This window comes from Canis lupus, chromosome 11 (assembly GCF_003254725.2).
Source record: "Canis lupus dingo isolate Sandy chromosome 11, ASM325472v2, whole genome shotgun sequence".
In the NCBI taxonomy this organism is placed as follows: Eukaryota; Metazoa; Chordata; class Mammalia; order Carnivora; family Canidae; genus Canis; species Canis lupus.
Genome location: NC_064253.1, coordinates 21,523,549 through 21,551,520, shown reverse-complemented (window position 1 = coordinate 21,551,520; position 27,972 = coordinate 21,523,549). Strand labels below are relative to the sequence as shown.

General features: G+C 46.3%; 1 protein-coding gene across 3 annotated transcripts; it reads left to right on the top strand.

Moving 5' to 3' along the window:
* The first annotated feature begins 527 nt into the window (after positions 1 to 527).
* Positions 528 to 27,495, top strand: VDAC1 (voltage dependent anion channel 1). Of its 3 annotated transcripts, none has more exons than XM_035696837.2 (9): positions 528 to 547; positions 12,460 to 12,532; positions 13,051 to 13,100; positions 14,388 to 14,540; positions 14,633 to 14,685; positions 18,627 to 18,854; positions 23,737 to 23,887; positions 25,526 to 25,583; positions 26,552 to 27,495. In XM_035696837.2, exons 2-9 carry the CDS (start codon positions 12,466 to 12,468, stop codon positions 26,641 to 26,643), a joined length of 852 nt encoding a protein of 283 aa, XP_035552730.1. In that variant the 5' UTR covers positions 528 to 547; positions 12,460 to 12,465; the 3' UTR covers positions 26,644 to 27,495. The 3 variants fall into 3 exon arrangements, with proteins under 3 accessions (XP_035552730.1, XP_035552728.1, XP_035552729.1); XM_035696835.2 differs by lacking the exon at positions 528 to 547 and adding an exon at positions 1,046 to 1,176; XM_035696836.2 differs by lacking the exon at positions 528 to 547 and adding an exon at positions 1,070 to 1,131.
* The last annotated feature ends 477 nt before the right edge of the window (positions 27,496 to 27,972 follow it).

Below are 27,972 nucleotides of genomic sequence, written 5' to 3'. Positions count from 1 at the left end.
TCAGTGGCTTTCCTTGCCTCACCCTCTCCAGGAGTGTGCCGGGGCCTTTGTGTGTGGAGCGGGAATGACCAGGCTGGGAAGCTCTGAGCCCTCCAGTTAGCCATGGAGCAGCTCGTGGGCCTGGGGAGAGTTCCAGCATGAGCGCTCCACGCTCCAGGACCTCAGGGGGTTTAGCGTGCTTAGACCAGAGACCCCTACAGAGCCCGGTGCACTTTGCACCGCCCCCGCCCCCCTCCCCCTCCCCCTCCCCCTCCCAACCCCATAAGCTGGTGCCCTTCTTCTCGGCATCCGGGCCCCATCGGAACACCAGTCAGTTGCCTTTTCCTCCTCCCGCTGCCCTCGGCCCAGCAGCCTGTCCTCTGGCCTCTGCCGCCGCCCCAGCCGCCTGCTCCTTTAATCGGCGCCACAGCTGGTGGTGAGCGAGCGTCCGGGTCCCGGAGCCCCTGCCTCCTCCACGGGCCCCGAGGCGCGGAGAACGAACGTTTGTTGGCGGAGGCCAAAGCCGCGCAGCCCCTCCGACCGGCCACGAGGCTCTGCGCAATTCTGGGTGACGGAGGCCGCCGGCTCGGGCGGGGCGGGGGCGGGGCGGGGGCTCCCCGGGGGCCCGGGCTGGCTCCCGCCTCCCGTCTGCGCTCTCGGGCTCCCAGCGGGGGACGTTCTGCCGAAGCGCGGTTTGCTGTTTTCACTTCGCAAAAGCTCCGAAAATGGCCACTGGCAGTCTCGCTCCCGGGGAAAGTGCCTGCTACTCTGGAGCGCAAAAGCTCGGCGCACCCGGGTTGCTCGGCGCTTGGCCCTCGGCCGCCGCGGCCGGCACGCGTGTCCCCGCGCACGCACCCCTCGCGCGCCGCCTCGTCCCGCGCCGGGGCCCTCGCCGCCCCCCTCCGCGCGCCCGCACTCGCCCGGGGCACCGCGTCGGGGCAGGCGCCGAGGGCGCGCGGAGGGGGCGGCGGGCGCGGGCGCGGGCGCGGGGACCGGGCCCCGGCCTGGGCGGTGTCCGGGGCGGGCCCAGGGGCGGGGCTCGCGGGCCCGGGCGCGCAGGGTCGGGGCGGGTCCGCGCCGCCGCCGTCCGCGCCGCCCCGCCCCGCCCTCGGCCCGGCCGTGCGCTCGGTTCCTCGCGCAGCAGCCTCCGCGGTAGGTGCCGCCGAGCCCGCCGCCGAGCCCGCCGCCGCCCGCGAGGTAGGCACCTCGGCCGGGGACCCGCGCCCCGCAGGCGCCCGGGGGGGCGGGCCGGGCCGCGGGAGCTGAGCGGGAGGCGGTGGAGGGAGGAGCCGCGCGGACGGGGGGCCGAGGGCCGGGCCGGGCCGGGCCGGGCGGCGCGGGGGAGCGGAGCGGGGCGGGAGCGGGGCGGGAGCGGGGCGGGAGCGGGGCGCCCCGCGAGGGCCTGGGCGGGCAGCGGCGGGCGCAGCAGGCCTCGGCGGGCGGCCCGGGCGGGGAGCGGGCGGCCGGACGCCCCGGGGCGCCTGCGGCTGGGGCTCGAGCCTGCGGGGACCGCGGGGACCGCGGGCGGAAGGGCACGGGCCGCGCGTGAGGGCCCGGCCGGCTGCAGGTCTCGGTGACCTTTGCCGGCGGCGCCCTCTGGACCTGGGTCCCGCCCTCGCGGCCCGGCGGGGGACCGCCCGCCACCCACGCTCGCCGGGCTCGGCCCACGGACCGGCGCGGGCCATGCGGTGGCCGCGGGGATGAGCCGCTGTGATGACCGAGGCCCAGCCCGGCCCCGGCCCCGGCCCCCGGCCCCCGGCCCCCGGCCCCCGGCCCCGCACGCCCTGCCCGGCCCGTGGGTGCACGCCCAGGGACGCTGGCGCCCGGCCTTGTCCGCGGGTGCCACTCCTCCCCGCGGGACCGGAGAGTCGGCCTAGGCCTCTAGGGCCCGGGCGGTGGGCTAGGCCTTGGGAAGGGAGGCCCGGCGGGAGCGGGATGTGGCCTCCTTGGCCTCTGGAGCGCCTCCCGGTTTGTTTGCTCGTTCATTCACGGAGTGCGGCGGCGCCTTCACGAAACTGGCTCGGAGCCCTTGGATTTCCGGACTTGCAATCCCAGTGACTTGTCCAAGGTCACACTCAGCAGGCCTGAGTGCTCTCATCTGTAGAATAGGAGCAGTTACAGCTCTCCCTCGTTGGGTTTTTGGGAAGAATAAAATGAGTTGGTCAACACGAAGCCTTCAGGGGAAAGCTGGACAGCCTTGAGGCTTTTTGGGAGGATTTAGCCCATCCTCTGCAGACCATTTTACTCCACGTGGTGTTCTGGAAAGGGTTCAATAAACAGCCAGCTGCTGTTATTTTAAACATTATTACTAAGCACTTGTATACTGGGCACTGAGTAATTTTCAGGATAATTCATGAAAAATCCTTATAGAAGTTTATAGACAGACAAGGTCAGGCTGAAGCAGGAAGTTGCCTTTGGGTGCAGAGCTGAGGGAAGCCTAGCCTTGTTTGACCCATTCCCTTGACCAGCCTCACCTCTCTGGAGGAGATAGAGAATGGATCCCTCCTTTTCTGCATTCACTGTTGGCAAGGCCAGGGCAGACTGCCCAGGGCTTGCCTTGTTTCTCCAGCCCAGCTCTGGACTGAGTTCTACAGGGTTAGGCTTAAGCCTTATGCAGCTTTGTTTTCAGCGCCTGGGGTGGTGCCACTTGACCCACATTAGGTACTTGAGAAGGGTCTGTGGGGGCAAATGCAATCTTGCTTTTTATCCAAGAAGCAACTCACCCTTACTGAGAGAAGGATAGTTTTTACGATGGCAGCATGTGGCTTAGAGTAGGTGCTCATTAAGTATTTGTGAAATTATTGAATGGGCATATGTAGTGGATGCAGGCCCAGACCAGAGTTTCTTGATCTTGGACATCCTAAGGGACACACACTCATTCACTTCCAGCAAATACCCTTGCTTAGGAGAGAGTCACAGATATTTAAAGACTCGCAGTTGAATGTACAGCCCTGGAGCACTGAGATGCAGATCTGTTTCCTTTTTTTTTTTTTTTTTAAGATTTTTAAATTTTATTTATTCATAGAGACAGAGAGAGAGGCAGAGACACAGGCAGAGGGAGAAGCGGGCTCCCTGCAGGGAGCCCGATGTGGGATTCAATCCTGGGTCTCCAGGATCACGACCCAGACCCAGGCTGTAGGCGGTGCTAAACCACTGCGCCACCGGGGCTGCCCGCAGATCTGTTTCCTAATTTGAAATCTGCTTTAAACCTATTACCTTCGTTATGTGACTTTTTCACATCCTGTGGGAAACTTGTAGAACTGGTGTTTCTGGGCCTGCAGGGTGGTGGTGGTGGGGTGACCCCAGTGAGTCGGGATTCTCCTAAGGTTTTGGGCCTGGTGCTTTTCCTCTTTCTGATGAGTGGATTGGTAAAATGCTTGACCCTGGAGATTGTCCAGAGTAAAATTCTTGACCGTGGGGAGGGGGTAGTACTGCTCTTACTTGATTACTTAGTTTTATTTCTGTATTCTATTCTGTATGCAATAGGCAAGGGCTATCTGTAGACACAAATACAGTGGCTTAGGGGGACCATATAGTGATGAGTTGACTGTGGGCTGCTGGTCCTGCTGGGCAATAGGCAGATGTGGACAGTAACCTTCAGGCTGGTGCTAAGGAGAAACGCTGGCCCTCCACTTTTGCCTGTAAGATGTTCCCAAGGGACTGAAGTTCACTTGGTCCTTGATGGAATTTCTCATGGCCTACCCTCTTTGTTGGTGATGACTTTGTTGGCATGTGTGGTTGAGAGCCAGCTCAAATCTGCAGGCAGCCCCTCAGGGTACTCAGAGGGTCTGTGCCCTTGGGCTCCCTACAGACACTTCTGGTAGCCACTGAGGAAATGTGACCAGTGGGATCCTCCACCCGGCCTGGGCACAATCCTCCTTTTCATTGCTTGCTCTTAGTGGTGTGTGGGTGGGTATCTATATGCCCTTTACCCAGAACTGTGCTAGAAGGAGTCTCGGAGAGCAGACTGAGTTCACAACACAGCTCTGACAGGAGCCCCCAGATCTAGTACAGGTCAAGTCAATGTCTTGTTCCTTAGTTTCTCCCCTGTGTGATCATCATCATCATCAAAATAGTCCTTAATTGAGGGCCTGCTCAGCACCCTCCTGGGGGCTTAACATGTGTTCTGTAACATTGAATCCACTATCCTGCAAGCCTTGGGAGAGAGGTACTATGGTTTGTTTCTTTTTCATGGGTCAGGAGGCTTGAGCACATATTTGGGATTCAGGGTTGTCTGGCTAGTTCCAGGGCTGGCAATTTTGTTTTTGTTTTTGTTTTGTTTTGCTTTTTTTGGTAGGGCTGGCAATTTTGCACTGAGGTTGCCACACCAAGGGGCCACTGGGATGAGCTAATAGATGTGAATGCATTTTGAATGGTAGGATTTGCTGTTCAGAGGGGAAGTGTTTTCTTTCCCACTAATCGGAGTGAACATGTGTATGGCTGGGCGTAGGCTAGCTGTCAGTGGATTGCAGTGGATCACAGTCCTGTGGAGTCATCCCTCTTTGTCGCAAGGACAGTGACCCTGGACATCTGTCAGGATTGAAAGGTCAGTTTTTCCTCGGGTGAGATAGGATGCATTCTAGGACCTACTGGGAGAATATTCAGCTAAACAGTCCCTCATTATGGTCAGGTAGAGAGTGGCCTTTTGATAACTTGCATTGCAAAGGTAATTATAATAAGAAATACATAAAATGTAAATCTCTAATAAAATACTATCTGGTTGTTGCATACCTCCCAGGCACTATTCACTGTATTAAGTATTTCATGTTACCCATCTAATTCAGTTCTCACAGTGATGCTGAGATAGGTACTCTTTCCCCATATTAGAACCTGAGAAAAGTGAGACTTTTCTTGCCCTGAGCCACGTATCCAGAGAGTTGTGAACTGGTACTGGAACTCAGGGCTGCTTGACTCCCAGATCTACCTGCCCAAGCACTATCTATTTTAACCCCACTGGATCAAGCCAGGCAGTAAGGCTCCAGGTAACTTGAGTCTGAGGCCACGCCGGAGCTCTGGGTGTGCATGGGACCTAAACCTCATGGGTGGGCAGGCAGGCAGGCAGGCAGGGTGTCCCCGGGTCAGTTACATTGTCTTGAGGATTCTGATGGAAGGCTGTGCTGGTGGTGGCCTACCTCCCGGGGTGTTTGAAAATAGAAGCAATGCCTAGGAAGCCGGGCTGCCCGGTGTGAGACTGTCGTGGAGTGGGAGGGAAGGACAGCTGTGCCGGAAACACAGACTTGGTACCAGAGCACACGATGTTGGTTTTGCCAGCATCCTATAGACCTAACAAGGGGCTGCCTTTTCCCTGAGAAAATGTGGGATGGGTATGTGTGTGGCAGCTTCTGATGGTGTGGGCCCAGTATGTTGGCTTTCAGAGCTGGGCTGGCCTCCTCCTGGGGAACTTGCTTTTCCTGGTCCCCAGGGTTAGGGGGAGGTGCTTTTGTTCTAATCCCTGGCTGGTCTGATGCTCCTCCTATATGCTGGCCCAGTTCTGCTCAGACAAACCACCTCTAATGCTGTTAAGAGAAACAGCAGAACCAAAGGCTTTCTTACAATTTTCCCTTTCTAAGGGAAATCCAGGACGGTGGTGATGGTGATGGAGGTGATTGCCATGTTAGTTGGGGTCCTTGCAGGAATCAGGTATGCACTTATGTGCAGTAATAATGAAGGGATCATTTGCCAAGATGTGAGCAGAGTGTGGAGCACCTGACAAGTGATGTGCTCCACACCACCTCCTCCCCCTCCCCACAACTTTGGGTCCTTTGGAACCTGGATAGGGCCCCTTGGCAGGAGCCATGGCCTTGGAAGATCATCAGTGCCCACCTAATGCCCAGCAGGGAGGGAGCTTGGGGAACGAGTGCCCCAGCCTCACTCTTCCATCTTTTGCTGGTGTCTCCTATTGGCCAAGAAAGACACTATTGTTAGCTCCATTTTATGGAGCAAAATGAGGCACTGAGAATATAAGTTCATCAGAGGTTTGTCCAAAATTATACAGCTAGTAAAGGCTGGTGCCAGTAGAACCTCTGCCAGACTCATAGTTCCTTCTAGTAGTCACTGTATCCTGCTGCCTGGGCACCCGGATAGGCTGGGAAATGCTGTAGCAGGGTGGCTCCTGGTGTTTAGGTCCTAGCTCTGTTGTACCCTTGCCCTTGAAGATAGTGTCTGTCAACCCATTGGCTGTAATGTTGCTCAGAAGACTTATCCTGACTAAGCCTCGAGGACTTAAGGCTACCCTGCTTCCTGTGTGAACCACTTCAGTGGTGGTTAGCTCTCTGAGGGTACCAGGGCTCCTGTGTCTGGATCCTTCTGCCTCTGCAGAGAAAAGTGCTGTCCTGCCTGTTTGCTAGGCTAGGAAAGGCTGAGAGGGAGGGAAGGAGGCTTTTGAACAAGTGGCTCAGGTGATTCTCATGTACACTAAAATTAGGAAACTGTCCAACTCCTGCCTCCTGGACAGGATGTCCAGAGCTACAGGTGGTCACCTGGGAGTAGAATGTGTCCCCTATAGGCCTTGCTTGTTAACTGTGACATCTCAGTGTGGTTTGCATCTGTTGTTGGAACCAGGATAGATACTTTCCACATGGCTTTTCCTTTTGGCTCCTCTATTGCAACAGCCATTTAGAACATGACTTATTGCGTCGTGTAGGCAAACATAGCTCAATTTCAGACACGTTGGCTGGATTTTTAAATTTCCTGTCCTTAAAAAAAATTATCATTGTATCCCAACAACTTAAATAATAAAGTGGAATAAACATTGAAAATCCTATTTTTAACTCTACTACCTCCATAAACCCCCTCTTCTTTCCAGAAGCAGCTCCCAGGCAGCCACAATTTACAGATGGGCTTGTAGCATTTCAACATGCCTTTCCATCATTCACAAATGTGTGAATATACAAATGTGTTTGTAAAAGGGTTTTCCTCTAATAACATGGAATTAACACATTGTCTGTGACTTGCTTTTTTCATTTAACTACAGCAGGGCCTTGAGCAACATGGGAGTTAGAGATGCTTACCCCCAAGCAGTCGAAAATCCTTGTATAAAGATTTTATCTATTAGAGAGAGAGAGAGAGAGAGGGCATAAACAAGGGGGAGCAGTAGGCAGAGGGAGAGGGAGAAGCAGGCTCCCCATGTATCAGGGAGCCTGATGCAGGGGCTCAATCTCAGGACCGTGGGATCATGATCTGAGCTGAAGGCAGCCACTTAACAGACTAAGCCACTCAGGCACCTCCTTGTATAACTTTTGACCTCTCCCTCATTTAACTATGAATAGCCTATTGTTAACTTGAAGCCTTACCAATAAGATATAGTCGATTAACTTATATTTTGTATGTTGCATATATTATATATATATTCTTACAGCAAACTAAGGTAGAGAAAAAATAATTAAGAAAATCATAAGAGAAAACACATTTATAGTACTATACTGTATTTATTGAAAAAAATCCACATATAAGTAGACTTGTTCAAATCCGTGTTGTTCAAAGATAGCTGTATATCAAAGATAGCTTTCTTTGCCACAATGCATAAATCCATCCTGTTCTTTCTACCACATAGTACTCCTTAGTTTGCACGTACTTTAATTTTTATTCATTCATGGGATGCCTGGGTGGCTCAGCAGTTGAGCATCTGCCTTTGGCTCAGGTCGTGATTCCAGGGTCCTGGGATCGAGTCCCGCATTGGGCTCCTTCTAGGGAGCCTGCTTCTCCCTCTGCCTCTCTCTCTCTCTCTCTGTGTATCTTTCATTAATAAATAAATAAAATCTTAAAAAATTTTTTTTTTATTCATTCATTTCCCTGTCGATGGACATTTAAGGTACTTCCAGCTTGTGTGTTAAAAGTAATGCTGCAGTGAGCATCCTCATGTACACATCTTTGGGTGCCTTGGGTGGGTTCCTAACAGCAGAATTGCCACGAGGTTGATATATGCCCGCTTAGACACAGGCCGGCAACTGTCTCCAGAGGGGCTGTACTGTACAAAGTACTTACACTTGGCGTGAATGGGAGTGGCCATTTTTCACACCAACAGTGGATGTTTTCACTTACAGTTTTGCCAATTTGTTTGTTGAGTGAGCCTCTCAAACACAGATATGTCATTCACTCTAAAGTGGCTCCCTGAGGCCCTTAGAATAAAGTCCATGCCTTGTTCCGAGGTCAGAAGAGGCAGTGATCACTTCCGCAGGCACGTAGTCTTGTCGGCTTGAGTTGAGCTCTCCTCAGGTCAAGGTGGGTGAAGAGGGTGCTGGTTGTGGGTCTCTCCACCCCCTGCTGCGGAGGGAGCTCTTACTGCCTGGTTTACATTGTCATTGACTTAGACCCTCTTGTTGGATACTAAGTTTCTATTTTTTTCCTCCTACTATAAAAATGCTTTCATGCTCTTTGCACATTTACTCATTAAACAGACATTTATATTGAATATCTGCTACGTGCTAGGGCTTGTCATCTTTGACACATAGCTTTTTACATATTTTGGATGAATTTAGGCGTGACAGGCTCTTGGATGCTTTGAGTTCAAGGGCGCAATTTGGGGGTAGGTGTGCATTGTGGGAGTGGTGGGGGCGCTGGGAGCAGAGCAGCCGTCACTGCTCGGCAACTGATGAGTCAAGGAAGCTATGTTCCCTCTAGGCGGAGGTTATGTAAGTGTTAGGCAGGCCATGCTGGGCGATATACTATCTCTAGGCTTTGAGCTTCCAGTAGGGCCTGGAGTTTCATTCCTCAACTGGAGTGGAGCTTGCGTAATCTGTTCAAGGTCAGCCAGGGAACGGTTGGGTAGGTAGGCTAGGCGGCAGTGGAGGGATACCAGGGACTCCTGTTGCCTGTTGTGGCTTACTTAGTCCTTGTCAAAGTTAGGTCTCCCCGGCCCAGGCCTGTCCATCCCTTGTGTCCCACATATCCTCGGGAACCATGACCCTGGGCTCTTTCTTGAAGCCTTCCCCAGGCAGACAACTAGGTTCCCGCCTTCCCCCAGGCAGCCTTCTGATTCCCATTTGTCCAGGGTCAGCTCTGTGTCAGAGTGCCCCATTTTGTGGTCAGCCTCCAGAGGATGGTCTCCTGAAGGCACATGGAGTGGATGTCACAGAGAGAGATGGTGAGCGATTTGGAGCTCACCAAATGTGGGTGGAGGTAGGGGCTAGGGCCAGAGTTCAGCCTTGGAGTCAGCACAGGCAGGATGTTAAGTGAAAAGGCAGGATACCTAGCTCTCTTCCCTCTGGTCCCGACCTGAGAAAACATGAATGGAAATCATTATTTCTACACTAAAAATTGTTTTTGCAGTGGGTGCTGAGAACTGTGTAAAAATGGGCATTTTCTGGGTGCTGTTGGCAGTTGTAAGAAAGCTGAGCTGTCTCAGGCCTTGCATGAATCCTCAGAAAATGCAGAAGGAGACTGGGCGGGGAAAGCGGAGGACTGCACCAAAAGCATAGGGGAAGCTACCTCTGCATGGCACACTGGGGCCTTTAGTGAGGGGGAGTCATCCTCTCGCCTTCCCTGGGTCCAGGAGTGGGCTTGGCTTCACTCAGATCCCGCACGTCTTCCCTGTAGCTGAGCTGGAGCTGCACAGAGAGCTTGGCCTGGTCCAGGCTCCCTCTGCGGTCCCCACTCCCTTGTCCTTCCATGGTAATCTCCTTAACGGCTGTGTACTTTAGGGCCATGTTTGCTGGCAGTGGAGTGTTTTTGGGCAGGTGGCTTTGCTTGTTGGGTTTTGGGGATTAGTAATGAGTGAGGGCATTTGGGGCACATTAAATGATGAGTGATCTGTCTTTTCACTGAGGGACAGACCAGTCCAGCTAGGAAAGCTGCCCATGTCTGGTGAGGTGGGTCCTAGAGGCAGCAGAGGGTACTTGGGAAGGCGCTGGACCCTGAGGTATGAGGGAGGGCTTAGCTGACCCAGAGACACTGGCACGGTCCTCCTTTTCCCCTCACCTGGGGGCTGCATTTGTGGCAGGGGAAGGGCAGCGCTGAAGATGGATGCTCAGTCTACTAATCCCTACTAGCATTGGCTGGGGTGGAGAGTGCTGTGGGCCCTTTGCTGAGATGTGCACATTTCCTGGGGGCTGCGTTGTCTCAGCCTTGACACATGGTTGTTTCATTGCTTCTCCTGGGAGGAGCCAGGGCCATCTGTGGCTGGAGCATGTTTATTTAGGCTGGGGGTATTCTGGTGCACGGTATTCTGGTCTGCCCCTGGGGTGGATGTGTCTGTGAGGTTTGCTTAGGGTGGGAGGGGAACAGGTCAGGAGAGGGGAGTCCCCAGACTTGAAACAGCCAATCAGGACAGCCTAAAATGGATCTTTCCCAGTGTTCTTTGTAGGCTGATGCAGACGTGGACTGAGCTATCCATGGTTCTAGCCGGATCACGTGCAAGAAATAACAAGAGCAACAAAAATAGGAGAGTGTAAACAGCTCACGGGGCTGCTCCACTCCACGCTGCTCTGACACAAAAGTGGGGTGAGGCAGAATTAGCAAAGCCTTTGAAAAAAGTAAAATAGGACTTGGACCACACTTTTGTAATTTCAAAATGTGGAAGTTTATACTTGCTTATTTTACAATATACTCCCTGCTTCTGTGGGCTTCATGCAATGTGTTGGAAGTTAAGGCTTAGGTCAGCAACGCAGCTTCCAGTTGTGATACTGTCCCCCTGGGGTCACTTGAACCACTTTTCATTGGGTTCCCGTTTACCAAGGGCATGCTGTGCAGGTGTTGATTTGTGTGACTACATACATATGTGGCTTCAGATGGGGTATATGCAGATTCAGTTTGGCGATTTAGGTACACTACATATTAAAATTAAAAAAAAATTATTTATTTATTCATGACAGACACAGCTTGAGAGAGAGAGGCAGAGACACAGGCAGAGGGAGAAGCAGGCTCCTTGCAGGGAGCCTGACGTGGGACTTGATCCCGGGTCTCCAGGATGAGGTCCTGGGCCGAAGGCAGCGCTAAACCACTGAGCCACCTGGGCTGCCCTATATTTTAAAAATTAGTGGAACCATTTATGAGTTTATTGAAATTCTGCTAATTAAGGCTAATGATTCTGGAAATGAGGAAGATGCAGGCTATGGTTGCTTTCTCATGGCTCCTCCTGGGTGGAGCACACTTGTATGTGCCATCCTGGATTTGGATTTTAATTTTATGTGTGTGATACATCACAGCAAAGCCTCTCAGGGATACATTGTGGTTCTTAGGGCAAAGGACTGTTTGAATTACTTGCCTTCCTTGATCACTGAGGTATTTAATAAATGCTTGTTGACTGATTTAGTGATATGCAACAATTTCAAGTAGTATTTTGATAGTTGATTTATTTATTTATTTAAAGATTTTTTATTTATTCATGACAGACACACAGAGAGAGGCAGAGACATAGGAGAGGGAAAAACAGGCTTCCTGTGGGGAGCCTGATGCAGGACCTGATCCCAGGATCCTGGGATCATGACCTGAGCCAAAGGCAGATGCTAAGCCTCTCAGGTGCCCCTGAGAGTTGGTTTTAAAAATAAAGTACCATTACAACTCAGTAAATGTCGGGATGCCTTGGTGGCTCAGCGGTTGAGTGTCTGTCTGCCTTTGCTCAGGGCATGATCCTGGAGACCGAGGATTGAGTCCCACATCGGGCTCCCTGCATGGAGCCTGCTTCTCCCTCTGCCTGTGTCTCTGCCTCTCTCTCCATGTCTCTCATGAATAAATAAATAAATAAAATCTTTAAAAATAAAATAAAACAAATCAATAAATGTTTGTTTGAATTAATTTTTGAGGGGTGTGTGTAGTTTTATTTCCTTCCATGTGAAAGTTGCCTAATTATTCAGTTTTACTGTATTCTCTATGAGGAATACGATTCTTAAAAAATGGGTTCCCCTGAAGGGCGCCTTCTTTTCCTTCTGCTGCCCCTGCTTGTGCTCTCTCTGTGTCTGTCAAATAAATAAATAAAATCTTGAAAAAAAAAGTAGGTTCTCCTGAAATGCAAAATCTTGTGAAAAGTTACATTCGTTCTGGCACATAGTAGGTAATCTGTAAGTATTTTGTTGAATGGATGAAATCAGAACCATATGGAGAATAGGTTGGCCTGACAAGCTCTGATTTCTATTCAGTGAATTTAATGTCTTAGTAGCCGACATTTTGTAAGAAGATATGTTTCATTGGCAAGAGCCCTGCAGTTCAGTGAAGTAGCTGGCTCATGAGAATGTGTCTTTGACAATTAATTCATTCAGCAAATATTTACTGACTCCTGCTATATTCTGGGCTTGTTTTCAGTCCTGGGGATGCCAAGGAGAAGTCTAAAGGCAGGCTGATATGCTGTCAACAAAAACTCATGGATGCCAGGAGAAGCACTAGAGCACAAGACTCCCGTGCTCCTGTGCACATCTGGGAGAATAAGGAGTCTGGACCTCTGTGCTGATGATTTTTATTGGTGGTTAATTATAGCTAATAATTTTTATTGGTGGAAAACTCATTTCCCTAATTACTAATGTATTTCTCCTGGTGATTCTTTTATTGTAGCAGAAGATGGCTGTGCCTCCCACGTATGCTGATCTTGGCAAATCTGCCAGGGACGTCTTCACTAAGGGTTATGGTGAGTGTGTGAGCTCGCAGACTGGGTTGGCACGTAGGGATTTTACCCACTGCATTTTGAAAGACGTAGGTCAGGTAGCTCTTAGAACTCTCATGTCAGGAAAAAAAGACAAGCTGTCTATGGCTAGTAAAGTAATTTTGGTTTGTGCACCCGGTAGGGGCAGGCTCATGAATTGCTACAGGCAAGTGGACATTCTGGTTTCCTCTCCCACGGGTTGGAGCAGCTCTTTGTATGCCACTGCAGCAGAGTGTGATTTCTAAATGTAGCCCATCCTTAGGCACGTGCTCGCGCTATCATGCATCTTTTCCTCACATTCTGTTGGGAGTACAGGTGAGGCTCGGGGGTGCCATGCCTTTCGGTGTGCCACTCTTTGGTGACACCCTGAGTTCCACACGTAGGCAGGCAGCAGCGGAGACAGGCTCCCTACACACTCATGGCATTTTGAAACAACAGAAGGGAGGCAGAGATGCTACTCGAGTTATTTAACCTGTTAATAGTCATTATCTTCTTTCTTTTAGGATTTGGCTTAATAAAACTTGACTTGAAAACAAAATCTGAGAATGGACTGGTAAGTTGTCTAACCGACATGGAGTATGCCTGTTTATTGTAGATCAGTAAATAACTTCCATGTCCTGGGTGGCAGAGCCAAATGAAAGGCCCTTTTTGATTGTGGCGGTTGTGGCTGTCACATTCATTGCATCTTCTATGGGATGGGTGGTTCAGGGGAACCCTGCCTGTAGGTCCCCAATTTAGCAGCTATTAATACTCATTGTTGTTTTCCTTGTTTATTACTTTAAAACAGACCTGTTTCGGGGCACCTGGGTGACTCAGTTGGTCATGATTTCAGGGTCCTGGGATCAAGCCCTGTAGTTTGCTCCATACTCCTTCTGCCCTCCCCCACCGCCCCTTGTGTACACTCTCTTTCTATCTCAAGTAAATAAATAAAAATCTGTAATAAAAAAAATTGACGTGTTCTTTTTTTGACCTGTTTTTAATGCCACAAAATTATTTTAAAAGTCTTAGTAGTTCCTTTTATTTTTTTTAAGATTTATTTATTTTAGAGAAAGAGTGTGTACACACGTGTGTGTACAAGCGAGGGAACTGCAGAGGGAGAGGAAGAGAATCTCAGAGAATCTCAAGCAGACACCCTGCTGAGCATGGATCCTGAAGACCCAGGGCTCCATCTGAAGACCAGGGGCTTGATCTTACGACCCTGAGATCCTGGCCTGAGCTAAAACCAAGAACTGGATGCTCAACTGACTGAGTACCCAGGCCTCTTTAGCAGTCCCTTTTAGATTGTGCATGTGGTAATTGTTAGAAGGAGGAAGTTTTGGGGTTGATCTACTGCAGTGTCATCTTTAGCTCAGTGCTGGAAGTAGGATAGAAGGGGGATTGCTTTCCTGTCTAGACCAAAGCATTACCAGGGAGGAAGGAAGCTGTCTCCTGACAAAGAATTCCCCATAAGAGTCCTTTAATCAACAGATTTCTTTAGCCCCATCTGTATTTAAATACTGAATTGAATTATAGGAATAGCTTTTGTTCCCATATATATATATATATTTTTCCATATATATATATATATTTTTAAGATTTTACTTATTCATGAGAGACACAGAGGCAGAGACATAGGCAGAGGGAGAAGCAGGCTCCCCTTGAGGAGCCCGATGTGGGACTCGATCCCAGGACTGAGGGATCATGCCCTGAGCTGAAGGCAGACACCCAACCACTAAGCCACCCAGGTGCCCCCTCCCCCCACCACATTCTTACATAAAGGAAAATGCATTCTGTTTAGGGTGGCATGATGTACCATGGCAGTGCTGGCATACAGGTTATGACTCTCTTTCTCCTTTTAAAGGAATTTACAAGTTCGGGTTCAGCCAACACTGAGACCACCAAAGTGACGGGCAGTCTGGAAACCAAGTACAGATGGACTGAATATGGTCTGACGTTTACAGAGAAATGGAACACTGACAACACTCTAGGCACAGAGATCACTGTGGAAGATCAGGTAATGGTCACCTGTGGAAAGACACATTTTTATTCATTGACATCTGTTGCCCTGCCTTTTGACTAAGCCTGGCAAATTTCTTTTCGGTTCAGCTTGCACGTGGACTGAAGCTGACCTTTGATTCATCCTTCTCACCAAACACAGGGTAAGAGTCTCGTGTGTTTTCTTAGCAAGGACGTTTAGCCATGTTGTGTAGTAAGGTTCTGTGCTGCCCACTGTGGTTCTCCTGGCCTTAGCTGTGGCCAGGCTTCAGGACTTGTGGTCTAGTAATGCTCTGTGTCATATGAATGAGGCTGCTGCTAATGCAAATGGCCAAGGCAATAGGGCAGCAGGCGATGTTTGGAAGCAGGGGTTAAGTGAACACTGTGCCCAGCCCCAGTTTTCAGGCTGGGAGGGCCCTCTCCTCAGCTTTCTGCTTAGGAGCAGGGAGGCTTCTAACTGAGGGTGGCTCTGGAGGCTGCTCTTTTCCTCTGTGACCCTCAGCCACAAAGCATTTAAGCTTTACAGTTATTGGGCTCATCAGGAGGCAAGATGGTGTGTTGGTTGCCTCAGCTCCTGAGTGCTTTTCAAAGTGGCTAGGAGAGGAAAACTTTCTTTTTTTCCTCCCTGCTTAGAACAGTGGGTCTCCTAAATCTGGGGGAGATTGTTTTGCATATCATTGACAGGCTCAAGGGCATATACTGAATTTCACTTTTTGGTTTTTAAACATTATAGTAAAATACACATATAAAATTAATCCTCCACAGTCTTTAAATGTACATTAAGTGGCATTATGAATTTCATCTTTTGCTGTTATATATTATTTCTTTTCTTCCCTTCTGAAAAATGTCTTTTGGAGGGAGGGTCTACTGAGTTCAGACCCTGCACTGCATGCAGGGTAACTGCAAAGAACTGGACACACAGGGCTTCTGTGTCTGGAGGTTATAGTTTTTTGTAACTTTGTTATGGATCACGTGAAGACCATTGGGCAGGAGCTGGATTTACTCTTTTTCATCTCTGCTGTAGTTTCTCCTGCAGCAGCATTGGTTTCTTGCTTGCCTACTTCCTCCCGGCACTTTGCCATGATGAGAGAGGTTACCCAGAGAAACCCTGTGATAGCATGAGGGGCAGGAGGATATACTCACATGCTTGAATTTGCTGCCTAGGATTTTGCCTGCTGCCCTGAGATGGCACACTTTGGAATTTGTAAGGTATTTCCTATTACCTTTGGGAGGTTTGCAGAGAAGTCTCTAGGTCCTATAGTAATACACATAAGAGGAATGCTTTTTTTTTTTTTTTAAATTAACTTTTTATTTTGAAATAGTTTTATAGTTAACATACACAGAAATGCTGCACAAATAGTGTATAGATTTCCCATATATCCTCAACTTAGCTTCTCCTAATGTTAACATCTTACATGATGACTATAACATGATCATCAGAACCAGGAAATTTATGTAGCTTTCATATAGTTAACTGATCTGTTGTCCTACTAATGTCTTATTTCTGGTCCATGATCCAGTTCAGGATACTAGATCGCATTTAGTTGTCAAATCTCTTTTGTCTCCTTTAATCTGGGCATTAGTTTTTCTTTCTCTTTCGTGACCTTGACAGTGTTAAAGAGGATTGGCCAATTATTTTGTAGAATCCTTCAATTTGGATTTGTTTGATGTTTCCTCATGGTGAAACTCAGATTATGCATTTTTGACAGCCACAGAAGTGATTTTTGTGTTGTGTCTGTCTTGGTGTGTGATACTAGGGCGTATATGTCAGTATGCCTCATTACCAGTGACATTAACTTTGATCACTTGATTAAAGTGCTGCTTGTGAGGTTTCTCTATGTAGCTATTTTTCTCTTTGTAAATAAGTATCTTGGGAGATTCTTTGAGACTCTGTAAATATTCTGTTTCTTATCCTTTGACTAAGAAAGTTAGTATCCATTAGTGATTCTTGCCTGCAACAATTATGTTTGGCAAGTGGTGATTTTCTCTTCCCATCATTCCTTCTGCATTTATTAATTGGGATTCTGCTGTGAGAAAGAGTTCTTTCTTTTTCTCCATTTATTTATTTAATCAATTATTTCTTTCAGCATGGATCCATTGACATTTTTTTTAAAGATTTTATTTATTCATGAGAAACACACACACACACACACACACACACACACACACACACACACAGGCGCAGAGACACAGGCAGAGGGAGAAGCAGGCTCCATACAGGGAGCCCGATGTGGGACTCTATCCTGGGACTCCAGGATAACGCCCTGGACCGAAGGCAAGCGCCAAACCACCCAGGGATCCCCATGACTCCTTTTTATTTTTTATTTTATGTATTTATTTATTTTTATTTTTATTTTTAAAAATATTTTATTTATTCATTCATGATAGACAGAGAGGGAGAGAGAGGCAGAGACACAGGCAGAGGGAGAAGCAGGCTCCATGCCGGGAGCCCGATGCGGGATTCGATCCCGGGACTCCAGGATCGCGCCCTGGGCCAAAGGCAGGCACTAAACCGCTGAGCCACCCAGGGATCCCCTCCCATGACTCCTTTTTAAATAAGCATAACCACAATATGATTACATTGTAACAAATAAGTTCCTTCATACTTTTAAATCTCTAGCCTGATCAGATTTACATGATTTTATTTTTTTACAGAATCAAAAGTTACCCATGCAAAATTGCAAAAATTGGTTCATATGGCCCTTAAATCTCATTAATTTTTAGATTTTCCTCCTCTTCCTTTTCCCCACTTGCAATTTATTGAAGTTGAAACTAGGTCATTTGTCCTATAAGATTACATACAGACTGCATTTTGCTGTTTGTGTCTCTGTGGTGCCATTTAACTTGTTCCTCTGTCTCCCTCATTTACTGTGAATTGGTAAGTCTAGAGGCTTCATTGCATTTAGGTTCCACTGGTGGGGGGGGGGGGTTGTAGAATATAAATGGTGCTGTATGCTTCTATGATTTGGACGTAGAAGGCCCAATTTGTTCTTTGTGTGTTAGTGTTATTCACAATTCATTAGAGGTCACAAACTGGTGATAATTCTACTTTAATCATTCATTCTTCAGGTATTAGCTAGAATATTGCAATAAAAAGAAACTTCTGATTAACTATTGGTTACTTTAAGATAGAGTTAGTGTAGGAAAGGTGGATTAAATGTTTGCCTCCTTTTTAATTTATTGTTTCAAAGTAACATATTGCTTTTCTAGTCTCTGAAGATGACTTAGGTATGTGTTTTAAGTGTATGAATGAATTCATAGATTTGAACATACTTGTTACATTTCAATCCATTGCTGGTATTGTTCTTAATAATGTCCTCTTGCCTCCCATGTGACCTTGGTAAGGCAAGGTAATATGTTTGCAGGTGACATGACTCACCCATGTTTCCTGAATAGTAGGCACGATAGGCACTCACCTGGTCATATATGCAAAACTGGGATTAGCAGACAAGACCTGTGGACTTTTCCTGACTTGCAGGGACCTGGCCCCCATGACTGCAAGGCCTCCAGTTCATCTCAATACCCAGGTCTCTGAAATACATACTCATTGGGATCTCATGAATAATGAATTAAAAGCTATCAGTTATATTTATACTTAGAAGGATCTGGCTAGTGTTTGCTGGTTTATTTACTTACTAAGTGAGCCACAAAGTAAGAAAGTAACCATCTCCTTAAAAGTTGCCGTTGAGATTGCTGCCTTCATGACAGATACACCATATCTTTTTCATAGACTTGGAGGATAGCAAAGAAACATCTGTTTCATAATTACATGGTGGCACTCTCCCTAATAAATGCCTGTGTAAATCATTACATTAAGCATAGGGAGAGGTTAGTAAAAGACAATTACTTAGTGCTTTTTCCCCCCAAGCTTTTCCAGGCTGTGTTCTCACTTCATTATTATGGCATTTCTGCAGACTGGATTCTGGTTGGAGAGTTTGTGTTCTGCCGTTAGAGCGCAGCAGCTGCATAAGGAAGATCTGGGCCCTGACTTGGCCCTGCATCTCTGTATATAAACTGGGATTAAATTTTTTTTTTTAAATTTCTTGGTATGCAAGGTAAGTTAGTAAGTTAGTTTGTGTTCTTAATCCAATTTCTTTTTCTTCAGGAAAAAAAATGCTAAAATCAAGACAGGGTATAAGCGGGAGCACATCAACCTGGGCTGTGACGTGGATTTTGACATTGCTGGTCCTTCCATCCGGGGTGCTTTGGTGCTGGGCTATGAGGGCTGGCTGGCTGGCTACCAGATGAATTTTGAGACTGCAAAGTCCCGAGTGACCCAGAGCAACTTTGCAGTTGGCTACAAGACCGACGAATTCCAGCTCCATACTAACGTGTAAGTGTACATGAGTGTGGTGTGTGAGTTTGTGTAGAAGAGAAATTGCTTTTCAAGCTCAATTTTTTTTTTTTTTTAAGATTTTATTTATTTATTGATGAGAGCCACAGAGAAAGGTAGAGACATAGGGAGAGGGAGAAGCAGGCTTCCTGCAGGGAACCCAATGTGGGACTTGATCCCAGGACCCCAGGATCACCACCTAAGCCGAAGGGAGATGCTTAACCACTAAGCTACCCAGGTGCCCCCAAGCTCAATTTTAAATTACTTTAATATGAGTGTATTCATTTTTTTTTTTAAGTGAGTATATTCAAATCAGATGAACCAAATGGCCTTCTGGTATTTTTCTGTTTCCCACCTGCTCATCTCCAGAAGTGGCTTAGAGTCTTTCTGTTCTAGAGATGGTCAGTGTTGTAACTGGTACACATAGAATGACTGATCAGTTACAGCAGTGGCATGATGTCTGTCCAGAGGAGTGTCCCTTCCCTGCTAGTGTCCTTTAGTGGACATTAGAGCACCTTTCAGTTTTAGTAACAAAGTGGTGGGGAAAGGTGCTGCTCTCTTTCTCTGTATGATGCCTAAGATCAGGTGGCTGTGCTTAATGAAATGCAGATCTGAGAGACAGGTTAGGGGATGATGATCTTGGTTGCATACGGTGTCTTCTCTACATGGCATAGCATGCCCATTTTATTAATGACTGGACAGTATGGTGAAGGGGCAGATTAGGTTAGAGAGCCCCTTGTAATCAAATTTGGGAGTTCAAGTGGAGTGCTGCTGATTTAGGTAAATGGAAATGCACTTTTTGTTTTTTAAAGATTTTATTCATTTGACAGAGAGAGCACAAGCAGGCGGAGGGTCAGAGGGAGAGGGAGAAGCAGGTTCCCTGCTGAACAGAGAGCCAGATGTGAGGCTTGATCCCAGGACCCTGGGATCATGACCCTGAGGTGAAGGCAGGCGCTTAACTGATTGAGCCACCTGGGCACCCTGGAAATGCACCTTTAAGTCTAAAATCACCATAGGCAGGAGGTACCTGTGGCATGAGTAGGGGACAACTTTACCAGTTTTCTTTCTTTCCACTAGAGGTCACTAAAGAAGTGACTTAAAGACAAGGAAGGGATACTAATATCTTAACATTTCCATTTATAAACTTTTTTGAGGAGTTTTTTTTTTTTAAGATTTTATTTATTTATTTGAAAGAGAGAGAGAGAGACAGCAGCAGAGAGCAGGAGCTGGGGGATCAGAGGGAGAGAGAAAAGCAGACTCCCCGCTGAGCAGGGAGCCCGACATGAGGTTTGATTCCAGGACCCCAAGATCACAACCCAAGCTGAAGGCAGACACTAACCAACTGAGCCACCCAGGCACCATGAGGAATTTTTATTTATTTTAAAAGTTTTAATTTTTAAAATATTATTTATTTATTTATTCATGAGAAACACACAGAGAGAGGCAGAGACACAGGCAGAGAGAGAAGCAGGCTGCCCATGGGGAGCCTGATGCGGGACTTGGTCCCAGGACCCCAGGATCATGACTTGAGCCAAAGGCAGCTGCTCAACCACTGAGCCACCCAGGTGTCATGAGGAATTTTTATACAGTAGTTCCCCCATATTTGCCATTTCACTTTCCACAATGTCAGTTATCCATTTTCAACCACAGTCTAGAAGTAGATGATCCTCCTTCTGATGTATTGTCAAGAGATCAGTAGTAGCCTGACGCTATGTCACATGTCTTTGTCATTCACCTAAAATTTATCCCATCATGTAGGTGTTTTATCATTCACAACATCCTAAGAAGATTGTATATACTCTGAGGCGCCTGGGTGGCTCAGTTGGTTAAGCATCCAAATCTTGATTTTGGCTCAGGTCATAATCTTAGGATCATGAGATGGAGCCCCGTGTCGGGCTCCATGCTGGGCATGGAAGCTGCTTGAGATTCTCTCTGCTTCTCCCTCTGCTCCTCCTTATACCTCCCTCTCTAAAAACAAAACAAAACAAACAAAAACCACCAACAAAAAAACCCCCCAAAACCAAAGACGGGGATATACAGCGCAATAAGATATTTTGTGAGACAGAGAGACCACATTTATAGAACTTTGAGTACAGTATATTGTTATAATTGTTCTATTTTATTCAAAAATTGTTATTGTTGCTAATCTCTTACTATGTCTAATTTATAAATTAAATTTATCATAGGTATGTATGTATAGTAGAGAACAGTAAGTTTAGGCTTCAGTACTATCTGTGGTTTCAGACATCCATTTGCGATCTTGCAACATATCCTCTTCAGATAAGGGAGGACCACTGTAATTAATATAACGGAATTAACGTAATAGATATATTAATGGAGTAATTTTTGAGTTTTTTTAAAACAAGAGAGTCCCATGAAAACCATAGTGAAGGATAGTCTAGGGTTTCCTAGGTTGGGGGTGGGAGTGTGTGACCACAAAGGGGTGGTATGAGATTTGGGGCGGGGGGCAGATAGAATTGTTCTGTATCCTGATTGTAGTGGTCACACAGATCTTGTACATGTGTTAAAATCCGTAGAAATATACACCAAAGGAGTACCTGGGTGGCTCAACAGGTTAAGCATCTGCCTTCAGCTCATGTCATGATCTTAGGGTCCTGGGATGGAGCCTCTCTAGGGCTCCCTGCTCAGAGGGGAGCCTGCTTCTCTCTCTCCCCTTGCCTGCTGCTCCCTCTGCTTGTGTGCTCACTCTTTCTCTGTCAAATAAATGAATAAAATCTTAAAAAAATATATACCAAAAAAGGTAAAAAAGATGGGTAAATTAAAAAAAAGTAACATACAAAAATGTCACGGGAAAAACAGTACAAGCAATAGAAAGATTTGTTAAGTTAGAATTTTTGTTTTATTTTGTTTTGTTTTTTTAACATTTTATTTATTCATGAGAGACACACAAAGAGAGGCAGAGACACCGGCAGAGGGAGATGCAGGCTCCCCACAGGGAGCCTGATGCAGGACTGGATCCTGGCACTGCAGGATCACACCCTGAGCCGAAGGCAGATGCTCAAAACACTGAGCTACCCGAAGTTAGAATTTTGACTGAAATGGAAAGACCTTCTTTGGTTTGGAATTGGAAATTGGCATCAGTTCTAGGAATAACAATGACTGTTAGCTGTTTTCCCCACATACCTGAGCCTCACATACCTGATTTTTAATAAGTGGACATGGTTTATTTTTAGCTGGCGTGGAAACAGCTGACACAGCTAATCTGGGTTGCTCTGGTGCTTGTGGAGGCCCCAATGTGTAATAGACGCTCTTTGTGCTTTTTTTTTTTTCTTTGTGCTTTATATAGATGAATTGGAACAATGAATTCCCTCCGTTTAGGGTTTTGAGAGCTCAGTACAGGAAGATGGCCGTGTTGCTGGTTTTAGAGTTTACTGAAAAAACAAGTTTTTTAGACAAACATGTGAGGCCCCCAAATTTTCCCATTTTAGTTATACTAAAGTCACTTATAAATCTGTTATTTGTGACAAGCTGCTGTTTTGTAGCATACTCAGTTTTTCTGAAGAAGTTAGGATTCCGTGTGAATTGGGGTTGCCTGGGCTCAACCTGTACTTTCTGGAAGCACAACGTCTATGTGGTTGAATTCCAGGGGAACATTTCAGCATTTAGAATGTATTTATGAGCATCTACTTCAGGGAGAGTGTATTGGTGAGGAGTAGAATTTGCAATGAATCAGTAACTATTTGTCCTTGGATTAGTGAGTGACTTCTAAGCTCTTTGCTGAATTCCAAAGCACATGGGCTTTGCCTTTACTAGTTTCCCTTCCCTTCCCTTCCCTTCCCTTCCCTTCCCTTCCCTTCCCTTCCCTTCCCTTCCCTTCCCTTCCCTTCCCTTCCCTTTCCTTCTTTAAGATTTTATTTATTTATTCATGAGAGACACACACACAGAGAGAGAGAGAGGCAGAGACACAAGCAGGCTCCATGCAGGGAGCCCGACACGGGACTTGATCCCAGGTCTCCAGGATCACACCCCAGGCCGAAGGCAGCGCTAAACCGCTGAGCCACTGGGGCTGCCCTCTTTACCAGTTTCTGATGACGTTTCTACTTGAAACACCCAAGACGATGAGGCACAACTCTGAGATTGTTTCATGTTAAAAATATAAGGAGGGGAGGGGGATATCTTCAGAGGCTGGAGTCAATATGGGGTGTTTGGAAGAGAGGAAGGAGTTTGTCCCAGTTGGGTTTCATTCCATTTTTGAAAGCTAGAAACATTTTGTAAGCACCAAGTAGCTCCCTTTCATCCATCAGAACTGTAGAGATAGTGCGGTTTGCGCTAAGAGTTTTGCATAAGTAGAGGAGTTTGAGTTTCAGGTTAAGCTCTTTTGTAATTGCTGGTCCTCTGAGGGACCGGGTCACTTTTGGCTGTGTCTACACAGCAGTGGCTGCAGCTGGTGGTGCTAAGGGCTGTAACTTGCCATCTGAAGAATACTAGAGGCCCAGTCTTTCTTACCATTTCTGGCTGTGTTCTCTTCTCAATTGCTTCTGCTTCCTTACCATTGTTATTTATAGTCACTTTTATAAAAGTAATAACATCAGCAGCAGCAAAAAAGAAAAATTTCCCAGAATCCCAATGTCTTACTTGCTGGTTTTATTTAAAGAATATTTTGGAAGCAAACCTCCAAAGTTCCATGCATCCTGAGCTTCCTGCCCTTTGGTGTTCCTAGTGATGGTTCAAATAGCCTTTCCCTTCCTTTGAACCTTCCCAATGCTGGTGTCTGTTCTATTCCTGTCAGGCTTTTCCCTAATTTGGTACCTGCTTTGTGTCAGCTTTGGTCCATTTATAGCATCCCTGCCCTCTGTTAGACTTGGACAGCTGTGCCTGGTTCTAGCCAGTCTTTGGGCATCTGTGCTATGCTTGTTTGCAGAAATGATGGGACAGAGTTTGGTGGCTCCATTTATCAGAAGGTGAACAAGAAGTTAGAGACCGCTGTCAATCTGGCCTGGACAGCAGGAAATAGTAACACTCGCTTTGGAATAGCGGCCAAGTATCAGATTGACCCCGATGCCTGCTTCTCGGTGAGTACCTGTGGAATCATGCATTGCCCAGGCTCCACCTGAAGGTTGGGTTGCAATCACTCTGGAGGGCTGGGATTCTGTGCTTGGGCTAGAAATTTTCTCCCTGTGGAAAGAGTTTGAAATGAGGAAAGTGATAACAGTAATAGCACTCACTGTGCATGCCAGGCACTGTGTGCAGCCCATTATAGGTGGGTTACTGTGTTTAATTCTTACACAACCTATTTGAGATAGGTGCCTTAAAAAAAAAAAAAAAATCATCCCAACCCTGTTTTCACAAATGAGGAACTGAAAATTCAGAGAGGTCAAAGGCAGATGGGGCAGACAGTCGGTAAACACTGAGGTCTGGACTTGATGGTTTGCTGGGGAGCCTCTTCGTCTAATCAGCCCTTATTCCACCTGCAGACTGTAAAGGGGTTACCTTGAACCTTAAGGTTTTAAATGTTCATTTTCCTTCTCATTTTTCATTCTCTTGCCCTGCTTCTGTATTGGATATTAAGAAACCAGACCCTGGCATTTAGCAATTGCTGTATGGTTTTTGCATTAAATCCTGTTCAGCTCATCTCTTTTGTCACAGGGCATTACTAGCTGCATCCTTTTTGGAGTGGAATGAGGAAATCTCATGTTACGGGATGGTGCTTGTGTAATTTACAAACAGCCCATTTGAAGTCTGAAATGGAAACTGAATCTGGCTCCCTGAGTGTTAAGTGCCTTAGGAAAAGGGGCCTTAGTAATTAGATGGTATAAGCAAAAAGGAACAGCCAGATGGGGCACTCACTCACTCACTACTGGGAGATCTTCCTTCCCCCTGCTTTGTTCTTTCTCATGGGGGTTGTCAGGTTGAAAACATGTACCTTGGCAGCCTCAGCTTTTTCCAGGACTTGGTGTTCTCATGACTTGAGATTGCTGTGCTCCTGACCTCTCTTTATTTCACCAGAAAGGGGCCAGGGAGAGGCCCTACAACTCAGGCAGAAGAGTGAGGGCAAAATTATTATTGACTCAACTGCTTTATTGAATTAATTATTAATCAGCATTCACTAAGTGCTGAAATTTAAGTGACTGGCAAAGTCATTCTTTTGCTCCAGCATACATTTTAAATTCAGGCATGGCAGTGCCAAACCTTCTTCATGTCCATATGATTTTTGCTTGCTTTTTTCATGAAGGGAAAATTCTAACAATGCTATGCCTTAAAAAACAAACAAACAAAAAACCCCCTCAAAACCCCATCTGGCATTTGCTGTTTTCCCTTATCCTAATTAAATAGATCTTGAAGAAGTCTTCCATATAAGAAAGATTTCTATTTCTCTGGCCACAAATGAAAGTGTCTTCACCTGTTACAAATTCAGACCTACTCAGTATAAATGAAATTGGGCATTCATACCTTCAGGAATCAAATTTAAATAATAACTTCCTTTTAATTGATAGTTGTGTTGACTCTTTGAGTTTCTTTTCTGAGACTTAGCTCTCAGATTTTATATATTTCATGTTGACTTGAATGAATCCCATAAAAAAAGTTGTCATAAAGATAGAGAATTTGATCCTGAAGTCCAGAGTTGGTTGTTACAAAGCTTTTACTCATTTTGGAGAAGGAAACATAAAGTACTTAACGGTTTCACTGTGTCTTATCTTTTCCTTGACTAGGCTAAAGTGAACAACTCCAGCCTGATAGGTTTAGGATACACTCAGACCCTAAAGCCAGGTATGTGTTGCTTGTGAAAATGAGTGAGATTAATTATTTACTTTAAAGAAAATTAGGGTGCTGGTTTGCTGCTTTATGTTACTGCTTATATAATGCCTGTCTTGTAAATTTTAAATGAGTGTATATAAGGTTTTTATAATGAAATGTTTATAAAAGGTTATAGACATTATAAGACATTTGGAAACTAGAAGTAGTAAATAGGAGAAAAAAGGTCAAGGCTAACGTACATTATACTTTTGGTTATTTTTTTCCATCTGTTTTTCCAGTGTATTCATCATGCTCGATACTTATTTCCAGCAGGTTCTTAAAATTAGCACATAGATCATCCTTATTGTATAACTTGTGCAGGTTTCCTTTGCACGATTGGCTAGACCAGTCCCTTGTGTATTAGAACTACAGGAGATGGTACCACCTTGGGGTTAGTTTCATCATGTTGGGTCTTTGAACTCTAGAAATCTAAGATTATCTGATGGCAAAATCAAGCTATTGTAGGGAAAATACCAATTAGTTGTGTGCATGTGTGTGTGTGTTTGTGTGTACACTGAGTGTGAGGCCTTGGAGTCTGATTCATGGTTGGGTTTCATTTCAAGGTATTTTTGCTGAAGAAGTTTACTGCATGGTGCCAGTGGTAGAGAGGTTATTGTAGCAGGGGGCGATGAGAGGACAAAAGAAAGTGGACTCCCTAAAGTGGGTTTGGGTGGGCTGTGGAATAATAATTGGTGTTTTATAAGCTCCTTCTAGGCTATCAATTAATCAGTCAGATGGTGTTCAGTAACAGGGATTGATGGGCCATGTGGTTTGGCCTTGCTGATCACACACAGCCAAAGCAGGTTCTGAAATTGCTGTGGTCTTGCCAGTGTGCTTTGGCATGCCTCCATGTGTTAACCTGTCTTCTATGTGTTGATATTTCTTATATTTTCTCTCCTCCATTCCTCCCTCTTTCCTCTCCCCGATTCTTCCCCCTGCAGGTATCAAACTGACGCTATCGGCTCTGCTGGATGGCAAGAATGTCAATGCTGGCGGCCACAAGCTTGGTCTAGGACTGGAGTTTCAGGCGTAAATGGATACTGTACAATCATTTAATTTTAAACTATTTTGAGCATAGCTACCTTCAGAATTTAGTGTACCTTTTAATGTTGTATGTCTGGGATGCAAGTATTGCTAAATATCATGTTAGACCTCCAGGTTAAAGATGATTGAGCTTTAAAGTGTTACCCTTTCAGAGGTACAGAAGAAACCCAATTCCATGAAAAGTCCTTTCAGCTGTAGACTTGGGGGGACCTTGGTGGCCCCTCTAGAGAGTTCAGGTTTCTTTTTTATCTAGAAATGGCTGCAAGTGGAAGCTGATAATTTGTAGGCACTTTGTTAATTGATATTGAGTCAATGAATGAAATGATGAATTCTTGAGAATTGAACTTTGGTTTCCTACCCGAATGAAGGAGAGGCTCATTGATGGTGTGTACAAACTCATTGAAAGAGATTTTTTTTAGACAGATTTTCATGACCTGTTTCCACCCACTCCATCACCTCTTTTACACCAAAAGTAGTCTGCAGGGCGTGATAGCTGTTTCTTTTGTGCCATTTTGGGGTGGAGAAGGTGGATGTGATTAAGCCAATAATTCAGGACTTAATTCCCTCTCATGTTGTGGTTTTCTACCCTTGCACCAGAGTATGAAATAGCTTCTAAGAGTCCCAGCTCTAAGCTGGGAAGAGTCTCTGTGACTGTAATCACGTTGTGACAACACTCGGAATAAAAATTGGACTTGTTATATTCTCACTACTCAGTTTATTTTTTAGCAGTTTAATGGGTACATTTTAGAGTCTTCCATTTTGTGTGGAATTAGATCATCCCCTTCAAATGCTGTAATTAACATCACTTAAAGTAAAACTTGAATAAAATATTGAAACCTCATTCTTCTGTTGTCTTTATTAATAAAGGGGTAAATGGGGCATTTGTTTGACATTTGTGTTTGCTTGCACTGTGTGTGTGTCAGAGAGATTTTTAGTTTTCTGTTGTTGCATAACACATTAGCCAAATTTAGTTGCTTAAAACAACACTCAATTATTTATTTCACAGGCTTGTAGGTCAGAAGTCTAGCACAGTATGGCTGGGTTCTCTGTTAAGATTCTCACTATCCTGAAATTAGGATGTCTGCCAGGCTGTGTTCTCGTCTGGAGACAAGAGCCCTCTTCCAAGCTCATGTGGTTGTGGCAGGATTCAACTCTTTTAGGTTATAGGATAACGATCCCTATTTCCTTGCTGGCCATCAGGTAGAGGTATTCTCAGCAAATAGAGGCCACGTGCATTCCTTGCCACATGGTCCCCTCCCATCTTTAAAGCTGGCATGGAGGAACTCCCTTGCTGTCAAATCCCTCTCATATTTGAAAT